Source organism: Astatotilapia calliptera, chromosome 20 (assembly GCF_900246225.1).
Source record: "Astatotilapia calliptera chromosome 20, fAstCal1.2, whole genome shotgun sequence".
In the NCBI taxonomy this organism is placed as follows: Eukaryota; Metazoa; Chordata; class Actinopteri; order Cichliformes; family Cichlidae; genus Astatotilapia; species Astatotilapia calliptera.
Genome location: NC_039321.1, coordinates 27,979,579 through 27,995,059, shown reverse-complemented (window position 1 = coordinate 27,995,059; position 15,481 = coordinate 27,979,579). Strand labels below are relative to the sequence as shown.

Below are 15,481 nucleotides of genomic sequence, written 5' to 3'. Positions count from 1 at the left end.
TGGGGGGGGGGGGGGGGGGGGGGGAAGCAAATCCTGTAGGTATTTTTGCAAGCCTGTCAACATCAACCATATGCTTCTAAAATGATTTCACATTACTCATGAGTAAGATTCTTTTTAAAAACAAAGTTAGTGCATTTCTTTAATTATACTAAATCACTAGCTGCTCATACTTATTAATGAAAAAAACAAAACAAAAAACAGCTCCAGTGATTGGATACTCGTTTACTGCATTACTAATCCCAAAGTCAACGCAACAAGTATTTTCTCTCAGCTGACATCTTAATCGGTACAGAAATGTCATATGTGATTTTTTTCATTTTTGCCAATGCGATTTCACACAACTTTGGGGAAACCAGCCTACCAAGATTGGGAGAAAAGCGCTGCATTAGAATTAAAATAAATAAATTTAAGAAAGCAATACATACAGTGAGTCAAACTTCAAATTCTAAGTTAACCTGTTTGTTTTCCAAAACTTAGAAGAAAAACAAAACAAAAGGAAAACAAAACAAAACAGCAAACTCACCCTAAAAGCACAAAACAATCTGGTGGATTGACTGGTCAAAAGCCTCCCTCCGTAAATTCAATACTAGAACAATTACATTCTCCCACACACGTTTCTAGTGAAGGGTTATTACAATATAGCATAGGTTACTACACCTCTACAGCTTTTTCAAAATCCAGTTTCACTGGGCCAAAGAGTTCCCCCAAAGATTACATTAGCAGACCTCATCAATAAAAATCTAAACTTTATCCTAGCACACTATAATCGCAGCCAGCTGGCACGTAGCACGTGAAAATATTCCAATTTCCTTTATATCCACAACTTGGCTGCCTGATAGTAAATAGCTATCATCATTAGCTAACAGCACTCAGTCTATTTTTTTTGACATTATGCCATTGTTAAGAACAAATTCACAGATAAGCTTAACCTGGATATCCCGTGATGATGATGATGATGTAGAAAAGCCAAACCTTGCCTAAAACCACTGGGCGCACCAAGCAGTCAAATCTTAGCAAAAACCTATTTGTTTTTCCTCATGAAAACACACGATCCCCCCAAAAAACAAAACCCACAACAAAACATGTAAACAGAGAACCTGACTGATAATCAACATGACGATATTCTGAATTCATCGGAACAGTTAAACTCAAAACACGTAAAACTCAACGTGAAAAACTTTGGACCAGGCTAGCAGGTTCACCGTGGCTAACAGCCCAGTGAGCCCCCCCCCTACAGAGCATCCGGGCTTTGAAGAAAAATCACACATCTGACCGCGGTGCATGTCAACACCTTCTGATAATCTGACGGAGAGCGTTTAAGCCAATCATGAACCAGGATCAAAATACCACCATAGAACACAATTCATTGATATACATTAGAAGACCACATTGTCCCGTTTCAGGACGATTCAGAATCTCTGCTGTAAAAATCAAAATGTTCTCAATATCATTACATCAGTGCGACAGCACCCTGCAGCACTTCAGTCATTTAGCTTAACAATCGATGCACACACAGACATCAGTCAACCCTTCAGTCATACTTGCAAACCTAAGCACACAAGAGAAAAAACAAAACAAAAACTGATGTCTCATTGCGTGTTAGTGATATCTTTGTATATGTACATGACATATATGCATGTTCTTTTTTCTTAGTGCATATTGTTCTTGCAGACCAACATCTATTCTTTAATTAAAAAAAAAAAAAAAAAAAAAAAAAAAAAAAAAGGTAGAGGGCCATTTACGAGGCCCAGCATCCCACCTTTCCCTAGCGGAGCATGAACGAATCAACAACCTTCAGGTAAGTCACACTTAAATTCTTTTAAGCGTATTTCTGAAGGCCAAAACAACGTTTTTGTTTCTTTTCCAATCACTCGTCAAAGTTCTTCAGGTGTCATTTTGCCCATAAGTCCTGGATGTCAGTCTCATTGCCACTTTAAAAGCCTCTCTTTGGACATGTTCCAGGGGGGTGGGGAAGGTGGCTACCATAATTGTTGTTGCTTTTATGTTATTCATTTTTATATAATTATATATATCCATGTATATATTCATACATCTTTTTCTATTGATATCAAGTTTTTATTTTGGCGATACTGGTGGGATGTTCTGCTCTTTTCCAGTGTGCCTGTATCCTCCCTGCGGGGAGCTGCGTCGGGGTGGTGGAGGACGCCTATGGTCCCGGAACTTGAGGCCCCCGGTGCCCCTGGGACCATTGCTGCGGTGGTAGCCTTGAGAGTCACGTTCACGCGGTGGCCGGCTCTCCTTGCATTCCCATCCCCCCTCCCTGTCGTGGCTTCTCTCGTGCTTGTCTCCAGGACTGCTGCTGGAGCCCGGCTCCTCGGCCTTGTTCACGCGCAATTCACGTAGTGGCTGGCCCGACGCAGTGCTAGAGGTGGCCGGGGTGGCCGGGGCAGGGGATGCAGGGGGAGGGTCCTTGGGTGGCCTTTGACACACTTCGGCGTAGCTGAGTTTACGAGGCTCCTAAACAAAAACAGAAAAAACATTTTTAAGATGGGTAAAACATACACTCATTTACTGAGTTTTAGCACCCTTCCAGTCAAACCCTCAGATCTCATAATCTTGACGCTCATTGGGGTAGGAGTGAAAATTCTGGACTTTTGGTGAGACAAAAGCATGGGGGGTGGGGTTGGGGTGAAATGAGAGAGAGAGAGAAGAAAAAAAAGAGTGACAGAGATGAGGGATAGAGCCAAAGCCAGTCAATTCACTACCTCACTTTCCCTCTATGCGCAAAAGATCTCATCATCAGGAAGACAACTGTGCTCATGTGGCGGCAGCAACAACAGGAAAGTCAGATTCTCACCTGTGCAGGGGTGGGAAGAGCGGCTGTCGCAGGGGCAGCCGTGCTGGGTGTGGCTGGTGTGGAAGCAGCAGAGGTCTGAGGCCTGGAGCTAGGCACAGGCTGTGTGGAGGCGGGGTTGCCGGGAGTTTTGACAGGTGTGCGTGGAGTTGGTTTTTGAGTCGTAGGTTCCACCCGTTCGACTCTCTTCTCCTGACGAACAGTACTATCAGGACAAGAGGTTCAGTTAGCAAAGCTAACATTTTAAGTTTTATTGTAAGAACAAAACATGCTCAAATTAAGAGCAGAGACAATCATACCCAGAGGCTGAAGGTCCAAGTGGTTGAGTAGCAGATTTTGCTGCTGCCGGGGCAGGACTTATGACAGCCACAGCTTCCTCTGTGACTTGACCTGAACCTGGACTCGCAGTGGCTTCTTTATTGGCTTGTTCTGCCTATAAAAAGCAAAGTGCATGAATGTTACACTTGTGCAGTCCTCATCTCAACAATGCTTTCTATGCATCATTGTTCAAGAGATTTACAAACTCATTTTCTTACCTTGTCCCTGTACAAACCACGTACTACATCCGACATCCGGTTTTCTAACACTGGCTCCCCCTGTGTGCTGACCACACAGCCCGGAAGAGGAGGGAAGTTGGTAGCAGCCAGGTCAAACTTGGGTGGTGAAACCTTGACCTCTGTTAAGGGTACAGGCCTCTGAGAAAAGGAATTAAAAACAGAGCCAATGGGCAGAAATATCATTACATGGTTCATGGTTTTAAACACAACATACAAGTTTTATGGCCATAGGTAATTGCTGTTTACCGCAATCCTTTCTTCTTCTCGCCTCCTCCGTGTTCCTCTGTAGGTCGTACGTCTGAAATACAAATAAATAAGGTGTGAATAAAGAGTCAAGTCAGTCAAAAGTCATATGCATGCCAAATCCATTAAGCATGCGTCAGTCAATAAGCAAATTTCAATGACATCATTTGATGTTTACATATAAATCAGAAAGAAAATGTTTGAAGCAACAGACAAAAAAAAAAAAGAACATGTGCAACTAGCTCAAGCACAGATGCTGCTGTTGACACTGGGGACACAGTGAGGCATGCTCCTGGCAGGGAGCAGTACATGAGACTTGCCAAAAAAGCAAAAAAAAAAGTTTAGTTTTAGTCTTCAAGTTGATGATTAATGCTGTAAGTGGAATTTTGAACTCCCAAGTTGACTGTTTTGTTTGTTTCATTTACCAAAAAAAAAAAAAAAAAATCAAATCTGAGTAGTACCTACCCACTGAAATGACACTCATGTCTAGGTCTAAAAACCCTTTTACTCATTTAAACTGCATTTAGTTCAAAATATGGCTTTTGGTTAAAGTCAAGTCAACTCTAACCTGCTTAAATCGATGGAAATATCATAACCTATCAAATCTAACCCACGAGCAGCAGCTCTAACATTCGACCAGGTTTGAAACAGATGAGGCTTACCTTCCACGTCCAGCTACCCCACTGTCATCGCTAGCGTCCAATGAGGAAGAGGGGGGTAGATGCGAGAATGCCATGGTCAAGTCAGTGGTTGTCTGGACTGTGTTAGTAGTGGAGACGGCGGCAGTAGCGTTGGGAGCAGGAGGCTGCGGGCTTCGCAGTCCGGTCAGGCTTTCCAGTGGGACCGGTGTTACGGATGCTGAGGTCACGTCGTTTGGCCTCACCTGGGGCTTCACGTGGTTTCTGTTGTCGTGAGGGGAAAGTGAAGATCAAGGTTACTATGCATTTAAAATGCTCTGCATACAAATTGGCAACCAGTGCTTCCTACTGAACTTAATAACTTTCGGTTAAGGTGCTTGGTGCTTTTACACTTAAGTCCACGTAATATAAATTATTCCGTTCAGGATTTATATTTTTACACATTTACCAACTTTTAGTCGTGTATTTTTGCAGTCATAAAATACACAAGACATTATGCTTATGTGTTCCAAGGAAACAGATCTGTGTAATACACATCCAGAGCCTTTGAAAGCAGTTCAGCAGCTGTTACAAGTACATTAATCCAATTTGTTGGCTATAAGATGTTAAACCACTGTAGGGCTGTTCGATATAACTATATATTTCAGATGACGATATAAAAACGTCTATCGTTTCATATTACGCTATTGTTTGTTTCGTGGTGTCGCAAAATGAACTGTTTACAGCAATAGTTTTTCATCGTTTTGATGGTCACTGTAGAATTTCTCTCATATTTAAAATACCCACACTACGGACGGACAACTGCTTTATGCATTTCGTTAGCAACAACAAAGGTAAAACCGCTTGTTTATTTTCCACATAAACCTTTCACAATAAAGCTTAAGATCCTGTTGAGATTTTTCAAAATAAACTGAATCACATGAAATAGTATGCAGAGTGTTCACGGATGAGAAGCTAAAAAGAGCCGTCAGGTGCTAAAAAAATAAATAAAAACCTTAAGACAGGCTTTTCCCAGCAGCACGCCGTGTAATACTCACAAAAATTGTTAAAATTGTGTCAGTTTAAACTCGATTCCAGGTACACGACGCCCAGGTGAAAAACACTTTGTGCAAGTCGAGTTGCCCGAGATTCACAGAAGTTACAGAAAATGTAAAACTTTTGTGATAAATATCGTTGTCGGGACGATAAATGTCTTATATCGGGATATGAGATTTTGGTCATATCGCACAGCCCTAAACCACTGTATGAACTTAAGAGTAAATCTTGTGTTAAAACACTGAAAATCATGCACTGCAATCTGAGGTAATTAGAAGCCTATACACATCATTTCATTTGAAGTCTTCAAAGGAAATAAACTATTTTCTAGTGAAAAGAAGCTAAAACGGTTCAGTCAGTTCAAAGGAAACACTGGTGGCAACCACACTAAACTTGACAGTTTGCAAGGGAAATGGGACAACATGCTGTGTCTTCAGAGTAAACGTAGACATGCAGGTGGTTTTGGACTACAACTGAGGTCATGATTGGCTGAAGCAGCTAAAACTCAGATGTCAGAATTACTGTGTTTGGCTATCTGCAACCAATCATTAACTCACTGAGCAGAGCTGACAACACCCCTGCAAGACCTGCCAGGATTTGTGCCACAAATAAACCTTTTAGATATTGTATGATTAGCATGATTTCACATAAACTTATCTTCCCACCGGTCTTTGACCCTCAGATCTCATAATCTGAACGCTCATTGGGTTGGGACTGAAATTCCTGACTTTGAAAGTCCACAGGGAGAACAGAGAGAGAGAAAGAAAGAGCAAAGAGAAAAGATGAAGAAAGAGAGAGAACCAAAGTCAGTTCTTCCATCCCTCTTTCCCTCTATGCGCATCATGATCTCATCACTGGGTCTGACTTATGTCTTTGTGAAGCTTCTTTTGAACAAACGTGATGAACACGCTTGAAAAAGTTGTCATCTCTTTGCACAAAAATGCAGTGTATGAATTGATGCTTGACAGCAGAGATGACCTACACTCAACTCCTGTCAGCATTTCTTTGTTACAGCATATGATGACAGTCACGAATGAAAGCAGCACAAATAAAAAGAAAGACTACACATGATGGATAGTTAGTTGTGATGTAGAGAAGCTGTCACATGTAATAATGTAAATGCAAAGAAGGGCAAGATGGCCTTAACTGGAAAAATAAATAAATAAAGCCAGTTGCTCGAAATCAGATTGCAGCCAGCATTTATCAAAGGAAAGACAAATCCAGGACGCTCATAAAAAGGCACCAAACATTTATCACAACTACGAGGACGATTATGGCCATAAAAATCTGCCTGGCAGAAGGCATGGGGCCTGTTATGTATTTAATCATTTGGCTACTGCGGTATGGTAAGAAATGAGGGAAGCAATGAAGCTCATTATATAGTATAACAGTGGTACCTGAAGGCATTTATTACATTCTTTCTTGAATAGAGGGGTACACTGTGGGGAAGTAAAAGAAGACAGGGAGTGATGAGCAGTTCCCTCTTTAACTTTAGACAAACTGTATTACAGAGATGGTCCGATGTTCACTGTTTAACTTCATGCAAACAAGAACACAAGTGATAAAACATTCTAATATGTTTGAGAAAAGAGACCCCCCCCCCCCCCCCCCAAACAAACAAACAAACAAAAAGCTCACAACAATAATCCTTACCGGCTTCTGTTGAATGGGCGAGAGATATTAAGAGAACTGGAGCTGGTCTTGTAGTGTCCAGCGGAGCCAAATCCATTCACAAAGCTACTGTTGGGAAACGGAGCCTGCTCAAGAGGTGGAAGGGGGCAAAAATAAATTAAAAAGTCAGTATTTACTAATCCTCCTTAAAGCAACACTTTTTTGCATATATCTGTTGTTTAGCTTTCCCCAAGGAGATGAAAATAGGTAAGCTCATTGTAGAGCGGCTTTAGAAAAGAAAAAAAAAACAAAAACATCCCAGCCAATTCTTATGCAACATTGTGTATTTATGTCATTGACATTTCAGAAAGCAAAGCATCTGAATTTAAGCATCACAATAAATAAGGAAGCAATAACTAACAAGGGATTCTACCACAGCTGGCGCGAAACACATTTTTCACGGTTGATTTCCTGCATTATATTTAGGTGCTGAATGCTGGTGATGAACGCAGACAAAAGCCTTTGAGGTGCATGAAGTGTGGCTTTCTGTTTTCTGGGTTTTAATAATCACACAGAACAGACATTAATGCCTGACTGTATTTGGCTATATTTGTAAAGATGCAGTTATTTCGATTAGTGCAAAATAAACTTGGATGATTAGTCGGCAGGTGTGCAATGGTCCCTGAAGTCCTGTGACAAAAACCCCTTCTATAAATAATAAATTAACATTAATAATACACTTTTAAGATTACACTGAATTTGCCCCTTTGACTGTAGATCCTCTGACAGAGGGTTTTAGTTAGTCTCACAGCAGCAAAAGCACAGTCAATCTCACCAGAGGCGTTTCAAAGTACGGTGTGGGCGAAGGTGTCCAGGTGGGAGGTACGATGCCGTAGAGGGGGTACTGCTGCTGGGGGTAGACGTGCTGCATGTAGAGCGGAGAGCTGTACTGGGACTGGCTCTGGGACTGCTGAGCGTACAGGCTGCTGTCCATGCTACGGTAGCCGTTCTTTGCAAAAAATGTGTTGATGGCCTTTATTCTGGCCTGTTGGTATGAATCAGAGGGGAAAATGTGTCAACAGACGTCAAGATGTTTACAGAAGGGCCTTTCCAAAATGTCAGATTTTAATTTAACTCACCATAATGGGTTTTCCCTGAAATGTTTTTACTTCTTCTCTCAAGTACTTGTACGCCTAGGGGGGCAAGAAAAAGAGTCAAACGACTATTAGTGATGCTGGATTTCATCTGAATACTTTAGACATGATGAAGAAGAGTTGAGCTGAGTACCTGTTGAGCATCTGTGTCCGATTGGAATGTGATGTACCAGTTGTTGTTGTGTGCAAACTCGACACTTATAACCTTTGGACAGTTGTCATTTTTGAACAATGACTCCACTTCCTGTGAATTGAATACAATGCATACTCACTTCAAGCATATAACTATGTTTTCAGTGCTTTAATGGCCTGTCAGTCAAACGTTTTTTTTTTTGTTTTTTTTTACCTCAACAGGTGTGGTTTCGGGAACTTCTCTCAAAATGATAATGCACCGCTTGTGATTAGGACGCACTTTCTCCCCTTTCTCATCCACTTGTACCATAGGAGAGGCTGGAAGGAAGAGTGGGTTTAAGAATATTTAAGCTGAGGCAAAAGACCAATCAGTACACACCTTTTTAAACATGAGCCATCCTCAGCTTTTCACTTACATCTCAACACATCCAGAATGAGGTCCATGTCTGTAGTGAGGACTTTAATGCTCTCCATACTGGCAATAGTCCAAATAGGGACAAACTGATCGCTGTCCATCTGGGACATCAGGTACAAATCCTTTGAGAGGTTCTCTCTGAATCAAAATAAATAAATAAATTCACGTAGATTAGCTTCTGCAAACAGTCAAGAGAAAACTATTTTCTAAATTTTGCGCATAAAAAAAATTTGCTTTAGGTGTTGGCTTCTTACCTGGAGAAATAATACTCCAGTTCTTTCTTCAGAGACTCTCGCAAATTCTCAGAAGAGATTGGCTGTTCTTCCGTTTTTGAATCCACTGTAAAACATTAAAGAATCAATGGTTAAAAAAAAAAAATTGAAATGTTTTCTGTTAAAAAGCATTAATGACATTATTTTTCCAACACAACCTTTTTCTTTTCAAAGACATATGCTGATGTCACATTATAAGCAGTGACTGAAATGACTCCAACAGTGTCAGATTCATCCGTGTCATAAGCGCGACAGGAAAAGTTGGAGTTACTGGAAGAGCGGCTAGATTGAGGTGACTTTTACTCTACTCCATTCAAACTCAGATAAAGGTGTTGTTGTACACATACAGGGTGTACAACAACACCTTTATCTATGACCTTGGGGGGGCATTAGATTGCACAGGTGTAACTAACACAGGGGCCAGTGGTTCCAAGTTTCCACAGTGGAGTATATGCTTAGCAACACAAGTGATTAAGACAGGGTTTTTGTCAGGGTGGTAATTAAATACAAATAACTCTACAGGTTAGGTGTGACCCAGCAGTCTCTCAGTTTAGCCAGTGTTTCATCTGGCTCCCAGACAAATTTCCCTCGTGGGACAAAGAGTTTTGTGAACACATCTGCATGAAAGTCCTGTATTTTAAGCTGTTGATACATTTTATGGTATCAGATCACTCAATCTGCCACCTCAGTGCATTCAAGCTGTTCATAATTTCCTGTTTTCAGACGTATTGAAAAAAAACACAAATTTTTAGCTGCAGCCTGTGTGTGTGAAGATGACTTCTTGTGTCAAGACTGACCTGAGGTCCCTGTTGTAGACTCAGCGGGGGAAAAGCCCAACTCTGGAGGGTCCATTCCATTTACTGCTATCTCAGCTGTTGCTGTGGAGCTGCTGTTATCCAGGGCCGGGAATCCCACGGTATACTGCTTGCACCCAGCAGACGGAGGCTCAGAATAACCTGTGAACAAGGTAAAGAGTCTGATTCAGAAAGAGCAGTCTATTTCAAACTTACCCACATCTTTGATGGTTTAGCTATTTATTGTTTGTGTACATGAAAAAAGTTGCGACTTATACAGATGCCATCTAAGAATTTTTTTTTTTTTTTAAGTAGTAAGGCCCCAAAATTATTTTAAAACACCAATAACAACGTTAGGAGTGTTGACTCAAAAAGGGGAAATAATCCCATGAGTAGACATGGGTGTCACAATGTCCAGTTTCCCAAAAAAGCCTTCAAACTTATTTTCCAAACACGTGCTGTAAAGCGCAATAAAATCAGTTTAGCATTCTCTTTCATTTCTTACCCTCATTGAGATCCGAGGGAGACCAATGAGGGTTGCTGGTAACGGTCTCGCTGGGGGCCACGGGCATCTCCTGCCACACCTTGGCATTAGGATTCAAACCAGCACCCTTGAAGGTGACCTTTAAAACAGAAAGAGGAGGATCAATCAAATTTGGTTCTGACAAACACTGAAAGCAGAGTGATGTTTATTTTTGAGCAGAGGTAAGTTGTCAGTTATCTAAATTTTACTGTTGAAATTTAAGAGTTTATATTTAAGCACTGAAATGCACACAACGTTTCATCTGTTTAATGCTTTTAGTGGTTCTTCAAACGTAAGACGCATTCAAATAAGGGCTCTTTTGACTAACAAATGTGTGACCATTTACACATCTGTCACCTGAGTTTTGCTTCTTTTTTTCCCCGGTTGCTTTTTATTCCTTTTTAAGAAACAGAGTTTTAAATTTTAGACCTCTGCTGCACGTCTCAAGGCATGTTTGCCCTTACTCCAGCAGAGGTTTAAGGAAGGAGGATGCAATCCAAGTTACAGTCAATATTGAACAATCCTTCACACCCTTTTTACCTTGTGCTGGACAGCCATAGGAGCATGTTCAGCAAAAGACTCATTCAACCACAATACACCACAAAAACACCACATGAAATCACCCCTACTATTGGCCAAAAAACTTTATAACTCCCCCTTATGACACCTAGACTGTTATAACTAATACACTGTCTATAATGTTTATAGTATTGTTCTAATATGGCAGTTTGAGTGCCTTAGTTTTATCCAGTTTTGTTTATATTTTATATTTCATTTGTATTTTTCCCCATTTATGTTTTAAGTGTGCATCTGAATAAAAATTACTTCCCTCTGATATTAATAAAATATTTTGATTCTGACACCAGGGGACAACAAAGCCAAACTAAATTATGGTCTTCAACAACACCATAATAGACTAAGAGAGGAGCTGTAGATGGGTCATAGCCAACTACAGCTATGTCTGCTGATTTTCATTGATTAAATTTATACTGATGGCTGGAACATCCCAGTGACACATGTCCCCATAAGGCCTTGTGATCTCCTGTCAACAAAATCAGCCCTTACCCTGTTCACCTCAAGGAGGGGTGACTATAAAAGCTGTGTGTAGTCAAAATATTTGCAAACGAACACGTTACATGTTACCTTCACCAGCACAAATTTATTTCCCATGTATGTTATCCACAGATCTGATGTGACTCTCCATACCAAACCGGCTATGGTCTGGCAGAAGAAATCCTGACCCTGCAAAGATCTGTGGCCAAGAATAGATTGCACACTGACACATTAAGATCTACAGACACCGATGTGATCTTGATGTGAGCTAACTGTGGACTGTGCTTTTAATCTTGTGTAAAGTGGATGGCAGCTTCCTGCTAAACTGTCAGATTTACTTCACATTGTCATTCACCACCTGCTAACAGATCCTGGCTCTTTTTTGCAGAAGCACTTGGCCTGACAAGAGCAGCTCCCGGTGGTAGTATGGCTCAGGGCACTTCTCCTCCCCGATCACACAATAAGAACGGGATGTATACCCATAGGAGAGGCCTCTGTGCCATTCAGACAAGCGCGGACATTTATGTGCAGTGCAACTTGACACATGGTTACAATGCACGCTTCTGTGTTACAGGCCACAGCGAGCCAAGCAATGTCAGCTGACTGCGCTGCGCAGCAAAGGCCAGGTATTTGCAACGCATGTCACTGCGCTAGCTAGGTCTGCTAGCACCGCGATTAGCTCACAGATAACGGAGTGAATGAACACTATCATTCGGCCAGTAATTGAAGCATCGTTCACCCGCTAACGGAAAACAACTGATTCGGCGCGTGTCCGCTTCAAATACCACCGCAGTCATCCTAAAGCTCTGTCAAAACTTAACTTACGGGCTAATGATTACTCAGCAAACTACTTAATGAGCTTGCTGGTTACAACGGCTAAGCTACAGTTAGCAGCTATCTGAATGAGCTGCGGTAGAGCTACTGCTATAACCCCCCCCACACACACCGCCACCATCACCAAGTGTGTAAAAGTAAAGCTTGTACTGGCAGCAAGTAGAGTAAGTAGTCGTGAAAGTCTTTGATTCTGGTCCCGCTTTCTCACATAGTCACAAAACAGTCACGCAAAAACTCACACACATTCACAAACGCGCTCAAAGTTTCATTCTTGATCTTGTTTGAGTTAATTTTAGATGTGTAATAAATAACAAAGCTAATTACGCAGAGGGGGCGTACTGTGCTAACAGGTCTCCCTGTTAGAAAGCGGCAGTCGCTTAGCCAGTAAGCTAACAGGCTAAAGAAGGCCTCACTCACCATGCCGCCTGACCCTCCCTCGCTCCCCAGCGGAGCCTCGTCCTTCCCACCGGTCTTCGGTCCGGGATCAGCCTCCTCCTGCAGCAGCGGCGGCTCTCCGCTCTGGTCTGAACTCATCAGCCGCTCCTGACTCACTTCTACCCCGTCGCGTTCTCCCGGCCCCCTCCTGCCACCACCACCGCCGCCGCTTCTCCCCGAAACGCCGGCTGAGTTCAGCAGTCAGTCTGGTTCTCTCCTACTCGACTCTGGATTGGCTAACCGGCTAGCGGGTATGCTACAGACTGAAGCTAGCGTGCGTATGAATCAACGAAGCGGGCTAACGACTAGCTAGCTCAATGAATCAAGCTCACACGCCGAGAAACTAATGGTACAAACAGTGCCAAACCATGACTCTTCTTAAACGGCGGTCCCCACTGGCGTTTCGTCAAATACTACAGCTACACACCGGGTTCGTGAGGCGCATTCCTAACCGGGCGACCGGAGCGGACACTGGGGACACGCACCTTTCCTCAGCGCAGGCACACAGTCCGCCGAAGTCCCGGCTGCCACCGCGAGAACTCGGTGACCTCTACGGCGCTATTTCCTTTTCCGGATTTACACTGTAGTTTTTCTTTAGTAAGAGCACTTACATCGAGACCCAGTCGCTGTCTTTTTTTTCTTCTTTTTTTTTTAAAGAATAAATATATACAAGAGGTGAAATCCATATAATGTTATTTTTCGGGTACCAGAGAATCTGAACTTATTTTCCTGACTTTAAACCATAAGAAATCCATGACATAAATACATAAATAATAAGACACACACTGGGATACATACCTTTTTTGTGCTGTAGGCCATTTCACCCTTCATGCGTGTTTTCATTATTTCTTATTACTTCTTGTAATAAATGCAGCTTAAATGCAGCACTATGTTGGGCACTGCATAAGCTTTATATACAGGCCACCAGCCTGCTGCAATTCTCTGAAGTATAGGCTTTCAGTTTCAGTTACTGTGCTGATTACATTGTGAAAAGGCAGTTTGTTGATTACCAGCAGGAATAATGAGTGATTTGGGACCTTTTGTGTGGCAGCAACAGAAGTAAAAAGGAGAGCGCTGTGACGTAATCAGATTTCCTGGCACCCTGCTCTAGATGTAATCAGGAACAGATGATTAAAATAAATTTCATTAACCCGAAAATGGGTTGTCAAAGATAGGTAACATTCTATTATGCTGGTAATTAAGGATCCATAATTGGATTATCAACATTGTGAATGAGAATGGCTCCAGTGTTTATGTACCATTCAAAACAAAGCACTCAGGGACTTGGGGTATTTGTGTGCAGCCCCAAACATGTGCTTGACAAAAGACACAGAGACCTGCTAAGATTTTCAGATATCATTACTGAAAAACCCAGAATTTTCTGAATTTTAACCTGAGTTTGACGCACACTACACAGCTTGGTGCAAAGCAGAATGGATCAATGCTCTGACTCATCAGACCAATCAGGATTCTTACAATCTTGCATTTTATCAAATTAGCCTCAGTTTCCTGATCTTAGCTGGCAGGAGTGGCACTCGGTGTGGCCTCCATCTGCTTCAAGTTTTGACATGTTATACATTCAGAGATGCTCTTTCACATATTTGGGTTTTAACTTATAGTTATTTGAGTGACTGTTGCCTTCCTATCAGCTCAAAGCGGCCATTCTCCTCTGACATCAACAAAGCAGTTTCACACAGGGAACTGCTGCTCACTTATATTTTCTCTTTTTCAGACCATTATCTGGAAACCATAGACATGTGATCAGCAATTCTTGACATACACAGCCCCACACAAACAACCACATCACATTTAACCTCCTAGGACCTTGTGTCCACATATGTGGACATCACATTTTGGATTGTCTAGACCTAAAAACACTAATATTTCTCTACAAGTGCCTGATATCCACTTAGGAGGACATTCTACTGCCACTGTTCTATCAAAATTTAAAACAAATGTCCTCATATGTGGATCTCATTTTTGTCAGAAATAAAAATGAGGTTAAAAAAAAAGATCTGGCAATTCTTTGTTTTTACATTCATGAGGTCCCAATATGCCCAAATATCAAAGAAATATTAAAAATGCATGCCATGGAAGAGCTCAAGTCTTAGGAGGTTAAAGTTGCTTCTCTGGCTGATTAGCTATTTATGTTAAAAAGCAGTTAAATTGGATGCTTGGAGAAGGGAGATCCAAGAGGACATAGATGAAAATGACTGGAACCAGGCTTGCTTAAAAGCACAAAAACAAACAATAAACACACGCTTTAAACTACTGCAATATAAATGGCTCATGAGAACCTATATAACACCTGTCAAGCTTCATCATATGTCCAATGATATTCCGGACATCTGTACTAAATGCCTAGTTGAAAAAGGAACTCTTCTTCATTGTCTATGGGAGTGTCCTAAAATCCAGGACTTTTGGAAAGATGTTATCAAATATCTGTCTGAAGTGTTTAAGGTAAAAATCCCTTTAATAGGAAAACTCTGTGTACTTGGAATATATCCAAGGGAATTTAAGCAATCGGGGAAAAAAACTAAATTACTGGACTACGGACTACTTCAAGCCAGAAGAGCCATTGCGCTATGTTGGAAGAGTATGGATGCTCCCTCCATGGGACTCTGGAAGAAGGAAATTGCAATCTCTCTAGGCCTGGAAAGACTGACATATATTGCCAAGGGCAAACAATGGGACTTTGTGAATATGTGGAAGCCATATATGACTATTTTAGGGAGTGGAGGTGAAGGACATTTATGAACAAAAAGGAAAAGAAGAAGGAAAGGAGGGGAGAATCTTGTCTATCCAAACCCATTGTATTTTTGTATTGCTGTGAGAACTATGCTCATTTCTACATTTGAATGTGATGTAGGCAGGTTTGATGTATGGATGGATGTGTGAATGTGAGGGTGTTCAACATTTGTTTGTATTGTACTATAAAAAATTTCAATAAAAATATATGGGGAAAAAAAA

General features: G+C 41.5%; 1 protein-coding gene across 3 annotated transcripts; it reads right to left on the bottom strand.

Annotated features, from left to right (window-relative positions):
* Window positions 1–1,748: 1,748 nt before the first annotated feature.
* On the bottom strand, window positions 1,749–13,052 carry larp4aa (La ribonucleoprotein 4Aa). 3 transcript variants are annotated; one of them, XM_026154358.1, is made up of 17 exons: window positions 12,494–13,052; window positions 10,172–10,289; window positions 9,670–9,828; window positions 8,855–8,939; window positions 8,602–8,738; window positions 8,400–8,503; window positions 8,187–8,297; window positions 8,039–8,092; window positions 7,735–7,944; window positions 6,942–7,045; window positions 6,686–6,727; window positions 4,278–4,517; window positions 3,619–3,670; window positions 3,352–3,510; window positions 3,115–3,248; window positions 2,819–3,020; window positions 1,749–2,478 (listed from the first exon to the last, which is right to left on the bottom strand). In XM_026154358.1, exons 1-17 carry the CDS (start codon window positions 12,608–12,610, stop codon window positions 2,077–2,079), a joined length of 2,430 nt encoding a protein of 809 aa, XP_026010143.1. In that variant the 5' UTR covers window positions 12,611–13,052; the 3' UTR covers window positions 1,749–2,076. The 3 variants fall into 3 exon arrangements, with proteins under 3 accessions (XP_026010143.1, XP_026010146.1, XP_026010144.1); XM_026154361.1 differs by having other exon boundaries at window positions 12,997–13,015; XM_026154359.1 differs by lacking the exon at window positions 6,686–6,727 and having other exon boundaries at window positions 12,494–13,051.
* Between the last annotated feature and the right edge of the window lie 2,429 nt (window positions 13,053–15,481).

What these genes read in the sequence shown, in the direction of transcription:
- larp4aa (XM_026154358.1), bottom strand. Translation starts at nt 12,610, where the DNA reads ATGAGTTCAGACCAGAGCGGAGAGCCGCCGCTGCTGCAGGAGGAGGCT. An exon ending in CGGACACAGATGCTCAACAG is followed by an intron (nt 8,093 to 8,186) that starts GTACTCAGCTCA and finishes TTGCCCCCCTAG; the next exon opens with GCGTACAAGTACTTGAGAGA. An exon ending in CTTGGACCTTCAGCCTCTGG is followed by an intron (nt 3,021 to 3,114) that starts GTATGATTGTCT and finishes TTGTCCTGATAG; the next exon opens with TACTGTTCGTCAGGAGAAGA.